The 10,074-nt window shown below is 39.6% G+C and overlaps 1 protein-coding gene across 1 annotated transcript in view; it reads right to left on the bottom strand.

Annotated features, from left to right (window-relative positions):
* The window catches only part of LOC102303304 (bone morphogenetic protein receptor type-2), a 55,941-nt gene that overhangs the window by 27,537 nt on the left and 18,330 nt on the right, over window positions 1-10,074 (bottom strand). Inside the window, exons 2-3 of the mRNA XM_005943373.3 lie at window positions 9,758-9,943; window positions 6,318-6,497 (exon numbers count right to left, since the gene is read on the bottom strand). Of these exons, the coding sequence (XP_005943435.1) occupies window positions 6,318-6,497; window positions 9,758-9,943 (366 nt within the window). The remainder of the gene's footprint in view (window positions 1-6,317; window positions 6,498-9,757; window positions 9,944-10,074) is intronic.

Here is a 10,074-nt window from a genome sequence, read left to right as displayed (position 1 = left end):
TAACTAGTAATGTAACTAAGTTACTAATTTAAAGTAACTTACCCAACACTGGTGATGACTGATGATGCAATTGGAAACCAAAAGGGAGGTAGGGGTGCACAACAAATGGAGATTAGTAGGTTAGTGGCGTTAAACTCAGAACCTCCTGTGTCACAAAGTTGGCTTTTTTTCACCATGGTAAATTATAGAATTTCAAGAGTTTCTGTAAAGAGGAGTGGGCCAAGTAGTCTCTGCCGCATACTAAAATCATGTTTTGCTTCAGGATCAAATACTTAACTTACTTTTCACTCAATGACTGCAAATTCAGCAGGAGATCAAATATTTTTCATTGATCCTTTGATTTGCAGCCAACTTTCTGCTAGGGATACATGTACAAGGTGATGGCTGCTCTAGCATGCAGCCATCACCGCATGCAGCATAAAATAAATAACTTCAAATAAAATGTTTATTTTCCACTTGTGCGATAAATATACAGATTAACGATTTTCTGCAGCATTAACATCTCATCCTACTTATAAAAATGCTGCAAACTGGTATATTTTCTATGCTGTTCAATAGATTTTAAATACCATTTTATCCTCATCATCTGATAATAACCCTGATTGGAGTAGCTGGCACTTATAGGAAAGATTTTTATGTTTACATCTATTTTTATGCTAGTGCACCTGGAGCCAGAAGTAGACTGACCGGCTTAACAGAGAAAACTGATAACCACTGTCATGACGCACATCACCTCTAACTGAGGGTTTAGGTTTTGTCGAGCCAGCTAACACAGTGTTTAGCTGTGTTTAACATTGTTCCTAGAATAACATTTCACACAACTTTGCATTAAAAGGTACAGTCAATCGTTTTTTGAGTTTATTAAAAATAACACTATGAAAAATGGCAATAATTTCAAAGCAATGTTTGATGATCTTAGTATAATACTTTGGCTAAATAAAAACAATTACTGCTGCTTTGGTAAAAGCAGTAACTCTCGCTCTAAAGTGGTCTACAAAACAAGCAGATTTTAAACATACTAAAAATGTACGTTGCAATTTTTCTTCCTTCCCAAATAGCAAGTCACCCACCGCACACAACTATCTGAATGTAATTTTAAGTATTTGTGTCTGAAAATGTTTGGGTGTGCCGTAAAGAAAAGAAGAGCTCAAATAAAACAAACATGAATGGCCCAGGGAGCAGTTTATGAAGAGAGAAACAGAGGATGTGTGGGAAGTGAATGTTAAAGAGAAAAAGAAAATATGTAAAAAAGAGAGAATAGTAGGCAGATGGTCGGCTGTTTTTGCTTACCATAACAGATAAAAGCAGTTAGCTGAGGTGGAGACAAGCAGATATTAAATATTTTAACACTCGCACCCTCACATATACTACTGTGCACAAACAGTGGAGAGTCCACAAACACACTTTCTTGCATCTGTTACAAAAGTCAACACAATGGATATGTCATGAAACACACGCATTTTATAAATAATTGATGGCTTCCAGACCCTAAGGGCAACTCTGACTGACATACTACAATGAGCATGGATGTACACACTCTAGTGCGCACACGTGGGGGGTTGACTAGGCTCGGCTGAAATGCCAAGGTCACAGAGTTCATAATTAACAAGAGTGTTTTACAGGAAGTCACGTGACAGAACATACCAAGAGACTGTTAGAATCTCCCAACCATCCCAGACAGTGCCAGCTTTGCTGCCTTAAGAACATCAAAGAGGCAAAACTGAAATACGTGAGCATTTGCATTAAGCTTTTAAAAAAAAAAAAAAAAAAGGAAATTTATATTTCACCATTGAAACTTATGTGACAGCTGTAGTCGCTAATTAAAGTGCATCTTAAGATTTTGATGTGATTTTGATGTTAACGAATTAAAGTAGTTTTAAAGTAGTTCACTATTTGGTCAGAAAAGGGGTAAATTCTCACACTGGAGAAATGAAAATTAGCAAATACCCCTAACCAGGGCTCGCAAAATCGCTAGCCTGACGTCCCGGGGCTAGCGATTCTTCCAGTCGGGCTACCAAAATCTATCTCTGCCCTGCCCGTCGGGCTATCATAGGAAGGAAAAATATATGTCAATGCTTTTGCATTCTTTCAGAAATGTAGCTGGGTAATTATGTCATTGGCATCGGTGAGCCACTGTCAATATGTGACATATTGAAATCGCGTTTGAATTTGCGCTTGTTTTTTGCTTTCACTTTGCAATCGTGCGAACTGTGTATAGAGAGCGTCAGCACTGATTGGTGAGTGACAATAATTTGCACACCAATTCCTCTGACATCGTCTTATCAATCGTTAGCTTACTATGCAAACATGACAAGTGAAATCTCCCGCAGCTTAAACATGTGAGGTTGATCGCGCAGAGAATCGCTGAGCGTTATGCGAGTGTGTGTGTAAAAGCAGCAGGATATATATTTTAGTTCTGCTGAGCCAAATAAGACAGGTCAGGGTGAAGAAGTGACAGCCAAAGAAAAGCTTACCACAAAACGGAGAAGTTATGACAAATCAGACTATAAGGCAAAAGAAAGTGCAGCTTTATGGTTTCATGGACAAAAGAATTTCTGTGGCTGCGATATGACGAGCTAAATAACCAGGGCTGCACATAAGTGGTCCGCAGGTGCGCATTCGCTGTCAAAATAAAAAACATGCACAAGATAAGAACTTGCAACGCGTGTTTGCATACATACGATTTTCTGGAAGAGGACAGACATTTGTTTAGAACTCTTAAAGATGTCGAAGAAGCTCCTTTAAGCAATTACTTTGGTTTTCCTCCACCTCCAAACAAATGTCAGAAGTAGTCCGAAACAAAAAAGAAGCACGTATTCTCGGAAAAGTGGTTGCAGGAGGTGAGCTGGCTTCAAACAAATGATGAACGCACAGAGAGGTGGTGCAGAATGTGCCGTGAAAATCCCACTCTAGCGGACAAAAACAGTGCCTTTTATATGGACACAAACGCGCGTTGCAACTTCTTATCTGGTGCGCATCTTTTATTTTGACAGCAAATGTGCACCTGCAGACCACTTATGTGCACCCGTGTAAATAACATAATGTTCTGCTGGGTGTGTTGTTGGTTTTCCCTCGATTTCTGAGTCGACAAGCGCCTTTGTTACTGGGACATGTAATTTTAAGAAAGGCCCCCATTAGAACCCATGAGAAATGCAAGAAATGCATTATTGCTCAGTCTGCAATATCTTTACCAGAACAAACACCAATTGCAAATAACATACTAAAAATAAACCTGGAAAATCTGTTTAGAACAGCGTACTATGTTGCAAAGAGTGAACTACCACTGGCAAAATTTAGCAGCCTTTGAAAACTTCAAAAAGCAAATGTCCTCGATCTTGGTTCCACTTGCCTCTTACCCGTGACTTCAGTGGAAATTCAGGATCTGACAGAGACTGATTCATGTTCTACACAGTTCTTACAAGTTCATAGAAATTTCTGTTCAATTAGAACCAAGTATTTGAGTTGATGATTTGTGTTTCAACAATTTTTTGATTAATGTTTTGTTTCCGTTATAATATTATACTTTAATGTATAATATTGTAACGGAAACAAAACATCAATCAAAAAATTGCTCTGTTTTTTATTCGGGCTACTTAAATTTATTTTGGGCTACCAAAAACTGAAGAGTCCCTGCCCGAAGGGCTACCATTGAAACCGGTAAAGACATGCACAGCATCATTGTGAGCACCTGTTATGGTGACCCAGGTGCGCAGTACTTCCAAGGGATCTTTGTGGAAAAGTACATATAAGTACATATATTTCATCATCTGCCCTGCCCCTAACCCTAACCCACATAGTGGAAAGTCAGAAATCATGTTATTAGAATTATAACTTTTATTTACTTAGTGGTCAGAAGTTCAACAAGACATAAGAACTAAATTCTAAATCATCTCACCATTGAGTGAATATTTGGACGAAGTTTGAACGAGGTTTCTCCAGGAGTTGTTGAAATACCTTGTCCGGGAGAATGTGACATACATAGGAGTGTATAGATAACTTAAAAATGTATCTCCAGCCGCAGGTGAATGAATAATTTTTGCAGTCTTTCCAATTTTTCTCTTCTACGTCTAAATCCATTTCATTTTAGTAACTAAATTAAAAAGTGCTGATATACAAAGGTGATGCACTGTCCCTGCTCCTGTATTGCAGCCACAGCCAAAATACATTCAGAAGGTAAGACGAGTGCTGAGAACCCAGCTCAATGCTACTGATGTCAAAACATAAAATCTCCTCACAATATAGAGGCTTCTACCCAAAGTCCAGCGGCAGAAACAAGAAGGATGAGAATTATTGCCAGAGCTACAATCCAGGAAGAAACACACAAATACATCAAGAACATGGGTCCACAATGAGCTCCTCCAAGAATGGCTCAGGCAGAGAAGACAGATGGTGATGAAGAAAAGGAGGAGGAGCTATCATTTACCATTGACAAAGGAAGTAGCTGACATCAAGAAAACCTACAACTAGCTAATAAAGGCCCATCTAGAGGACGCCACGGAGGTTCTGATTATGGCAGCACATGAATATGCCCTAAGCACCAGATCCATAGAGACAGGTCTTTCACAGCCAACATGACAAGTTACAGCCAGTGAAAAGTACTGAACTGGAGACAGTTGAATACTTTGTAACAGGATGTAAGATGCAAGCTGGGACATTGTACAGGCACAACCAAGAAGCTGGGATAGTGTAGAGGAACTTCTGTGCTGCCAAATGGATTAGACATCCCTAGTCCTGATGGGAGACGCTGCCGAAGGTGGTTGAAAACAACAGGGCTAAGGTCCTGTGTGGACTTCTTCAAGTTCCAGACAAGCAGTTGCTGGCTGGCCACCCAACCAGACAGAGTAGTGGTTATCAAGGAGCACAAGACTGCAGTTATCATAGATGTGACAATCCCAGCAGACAGAAAAACAGAGAAGTACCAGGAACTTGAGAAAAAACTGGAGCAGAAGTGGAAGCCAAAGGGCAAAGTGGTGCCTGTGATAATAGCAGCATTAGCAGCTGTAACCCCTAAACTGAAAGAGTGACTTCAGCAGATTCCATCACATCATCCAAAAAAAACAGTGCAGTCCAGGAAACAGCAAATTTGTGAACCCTCAAACTCCCAGGCCTGATAGAAGACCTGAGCTTGAGAAACACACACATGGCATACAACTAAACCCTGAATTGGGACCTCCTGTATCAATAAATGCGTACATTCTCTGTAAACTTCTAACTTTAGTAATTTTAAATAAAATGATGAATTCCGAAGCTTTACTTAAATTTCTGTACCTACAAGTTTCTTCACTACACGAATAGGCGTTAAGCCAATCGCCTGTTTTCTAACTCGTCTCAGTGCCTCTTACCTAGACCTGAATGTCACTCTTGAATCTTGGCCTAAGATCATTCAGACAGCCAACTGATTCAAACCATTTCCTACTTCTAACAACACAAGAGTACGTCTGCCCAGACATGCCGAGAAATAACACCGTACTGAAAACGGAAACAGGATTTAGAGTTACAATACAACACAAACTTGAGTTTCTAGCAGCATCAATTTTTTCCCCTACAATTTCTTTTCTTTGTCATCTGTCTACACAGTTGAACAGTCACCGGCACACCCACAGACAGACGGATAAAGCAGACGCCATGTAATCCGTGGAATGCAGAGAGACGACATGGATGGTAGGAAGCGTGTTTGTGTGTAGGCAAGGGAGATGACAAGCTGCTGTTGCCACCGCCCCCTCCTCATGCTCTTTCATTCACGGGTCAACCTTGAGAAGAATTAACAATTAACAATTTATCTGTTTGCTTTGTCTGACACCTTTCACAGTATTCAGTCACGACTTAAACCGAATCCCCTATCAACCACTGTCATGGTCCTTTAGGGGTTATAATCTACACGGCTCCTGAGAGTGGATGTGGACAATACTATAATGTCATTTGTTGTATCCAGTTCTTCATCTTTCTGATCCACCGTTGTCAAGGTTTTCTAACTGGTGACAATTGGAAAGGTCATCTCAAAGTCCCTGTTGCTAAATGATATAGCAGACTAGCAAAGGGGGCTAGAGAGAGCAATAAGTAGGTGTAGCTATGGCAGCCCTTTTTTGTCCATCTAGGACTAAAAAAAGTCAATGTAACAATTAATAAAACCATAAATTTGGATCAGATCTGACTTTAGCTCAACTAATTTGCATTCACTGGCTAGAGGAAGACAAGACCTTTGGCTTGAAATTCACAACACTGACAGCATGTTTAGTATTCAATTTTATCTTCTGTAATCTCTCACAGGTGGCTGGGCGTGAGGCTAAAAGGTAACAGGGGTAAGAGAGTGTTCTTACGTATGGGCTGCGCAGTGGTGGGGCTTGGCAGCGGGAAGTCCTCTGTGAAGTTCACATTGCACATGTCACTGCCACAGCAGCAGAAGTGGTAAGTCCCATTCTGTATCTGTGGAGGCAAGTTGGTAACCACACAGCGGTCATCTCGGCATGCCTGGTTGTCGCCTAGGTGAGTCCAGCAACCTGAAGAAGGGTAAAAAAAAAAAAAAAATGTTGGAGAAACCCCGCCCAAAAAAACATATTAACCCCTCAGTTTTAAAATAACAGTTATTGAATGCGACAGCACAATTGGGTCAGATTATAGTGAAAGTAAAAACTAATTTCAGGGCTCTAGAGTGCGACCAATTTGGTCACAAATGCGACCAAATTTTTCAGTGGTGCGACTAAAAAAAAAAATTTGGTTGCACCTGTGCGACCAACTGTTCGGGTAGCAAAAAAAAAAAAAATCTGCAACCTTCCCTGTGGTCAACAACAGACACACATTTTGCCCCTATCGTGGACTAAACCAATCAGAGATAGTAAGGGGCGGGACCTCTCTGATTGGCCGTGGTCCAGTTGAAAGTGCAGGTGGAAGTGGGAGGTGAGTAGCTTGAATAAAGCGATATCAATTCATTAAATCCTGAATCGACTTTTAAATATAACTGTGTTTTGCCAGAAACGCCAGATTCTCAGATTAAAGCTCACAAAACCATTTCAACAACAACCAAACAGCAAATGAGAGCAGGTACACGGATTCCACACAAAGACGTAAACACAGACGGACCGACGCATCAGAATCAACTTTGTCTTTCTCGGCTTTCTCACCCGACGGCCCGTAGACGGACACGCTGTCGGAGCTTAGCGATTCTGATGCGTCCGGTCCGCGCTGTGATTACGTCTTTTTGCGCTGATTCTGAGCTGCAGGTTTTGTCTCTCTCCAACCAAAATTCACCGAGCCAGCAGCAAAAGAAGCAGCAAACTGCGCTTCACATTTGATCAATGTCGTCATGAATTTTGCTGTTTTGCTTCCACGACTATTAAAATCACACTTCATGCACAGCTAGCTCTCTCTCTATCTCTCTCTGTACTTCAAGAACAGTTTCCCGTCTCCAATCTCTGTTTTCTGTATTATTCATTCGCTTATTACCCACCAGTCTACCGTTGTTTACAGCGCTGTGGCTGCTGTCTTTTTCTTTTCTTTTTTTCACTTAAATTACCTCGGACAAGAAAGCCTATTTTTTCTGTTGTTCAATACTGAAGAAATTTAAACTTTATATGCAGAACATTGTAGAATATTTTTAAGGTTATCTGCTATAAAAAGCCAGACCAGGAAAATCACCTTCATGTTTTTCTGTGTTTTATTCTCAGTTACTTTCACACAAAGGCATCTGCTGTGATGTTCACAATTCTGATGAAGTCAGTACTGATAAATGATCAGAATTATAATATTTCTGACTGTCTGAGGCTAAGTTAAATTGAATCGGGACTTTGAAAACCGGAATCGAATGGATTATAGAAATCAGTGATGATACCCAGCCCTAGTGAGCAGCCTAGGCACGACAGAAGTGGATGTAGCTGTAATAGGAAAAGAACTATTGCTAACTTTTCTGTTAAGTTAAGGCCTGATCCTTCTGAAATTCATAGCCAGTGCTCTGACACGGTGTCATCAATCTTTGAATGCTGAAAAAGCACAGTGTATCCAGAAAAACACATTATATTATATAAATGATTATAAAAATTTGTGTGCGCCTAACTTTTGTTCCTGTTAAGTTTGACCATTTTATGGACAAACTATGCTTTCACTGTTTCACTAAATAAAAAGCATCTTAAAAACATGATTATAGATAAAAGAAAAACTGTGATTTTATGAAACAGATAACAAAGTTCTGTGTCTATTTCATAATATATACTTTTGACTATGCCCTTGGATGAAGGCATTTGACAATGTGTATGTACAAAGGAGTGCTGAAGTGGACATTCAAAATAGCTCTTTTTGAGTCTATTCTAGGAAACCATTTCAATGTAAAAAATTGAGCTTACAGCTCTTTTCAACTCTTTCAGATAACTTGAAACATTCATATGAATTTTCAAGTAGTGTGGTAGAGGTCAGCTTCTGTCACAAAGAATTTTTCCAGCCAAGATTGAGACACAAATGAAATATGCGTAAGGAGCCTTTTATTTCACTTTTTCTTAAATAACATTTCAGTCTAATATGTCACAAAACAGATAAAGATTCAAACATTTGTCTCTCAAACAGACAAACACCCCCAATTATTTAATTTACTATAATGTAAAGGAAAGCAGCAGATTACGACTTTTAAAGGGCCTCCAACAGGAAGATTTCTGCGTATGAACCATTAACATTTTTATTTACATCTTGAGCAAATGATTTGAACGGTTGATGATGACTGAAAAAACAAAAATGGAGGATTTGTCATTTTTCTTACTGCATTCTGGTTAAAATTGTGTCCCAATTTATGGGTTTTTGAAACAATTTATGGAGAAAATGTCTTTAAAATGCAAATGAAAATATTGGGCACTGCATGACATTGAATACTAAAAATACTGTGACAAATAAGACAATATAAATACAAGTCTCTCAGGCTTATATTCGACCCACCCTTCTGTCTTCCTTTATGTGTTGTTTGAGGATGTAACCTTTCTGAACATCCAAGCGACAGCTTTATATGTCAACGATGAATTCATTCTTCTCCGCATTTAAAGCATATCGAACACAGATGTTTTGTCTTCTGGTTTTTGTGGCCCTAAATGTAGTCAATGGCTCCATATTGTAGTGACTTATACATTTGCCCACCAAGTGAAGAGTTGCTGGTTTGATTCCAATGACTCGTTGTGACTGTGTCAGGAAGGGAATTAGGCATAAAAACTAAAACATATAAAGCTTCCTGCTGTACCAAACCCTTGTAGCAAGTCAGCATTTAAAACTCACAAACAACATATGCTCTCCTCACCTGCATGAGTAAAGCAGGACAGCATGTGTTTTTTTATGCATCCACTACATTAGTGAATCTCCTCTGTGGTTTTCCTGCTTTCCTCTAGCCTGGCAGATCCACGCGTACTTATATGATGCTATATGATGCTAAAAATCAAGTTGTAGGTGTATTATGAGCTGAACTGTTGCTAAGCCACAACGTATGGAGTAGTTTCCACACAGGCCTATACACAACAATTTTACTGAGTAATTAAAAACTGATGATATTAATTTTCTGTCAGCCCACTACTTTAATAATTACACAGTTTCATGCAGAGAACCTGGTATGATTAAAAATTCAACTGACATATACTAAGATTGATCAAGGATTGTGAAAATAACTAACACCTGGTTTTCCCACTAGTGACAGCATATTTGTTGCAGTCAAAAAGATTGTTTGAGCCAGAAAGGTTCTAAGCTTTTTGGCGACTTTTCACAATCTAACAAACAAACATTGTCACAGTGAAAATACCTTGCTTCACCAGGCGCACTTCTCCTGGAGGAGTTTTCTCCCACAGCCCAAAACAGTGGCTGCCTTTGGCACATCGGATAGTGGTATTCTCTGGGGAGACCCGGCCTTCACCCCCCGCCACTCGTTCCACCTCCCATTGCTGCTGCTGGTCTGTGAAGGCACATTCCCTCACCTCACCCTGCGCCGCTGTGAAGAGACAGAGAGCAAAGATGTATGTTATGTAAAAGAAAAGAAAAAAGAAAATTATTATTTTATATACATTTAGAGAGAGAGATATTTTTGTGTGTGTTTACGTGTGTGTTATAGGAGCTATAGAG

The sequence above is a fragment of the Haplochromis burtoni genome, unplaced genomic scaffold (genome assembly GCF_018398535.1).
Source record: "Haplochromis burtoni strain Fernald_Lab_line unplaced genomic scaffold, NCSU_Asbu1 Contig_368, whole genome shotgun sequence".
Classification (NCBI taxonomy): domain Eukaryota; kingdom Metazoa; phylum Chordata; class Actinopteri; order Cichliformes; family Cichlidae; genus Haplochromis; species Haplochromis burtoni.
Note: the sequence above shows the minus strand (reverse complement) of the source record. Positions and strands in the feature narration are given on the sequence as shown.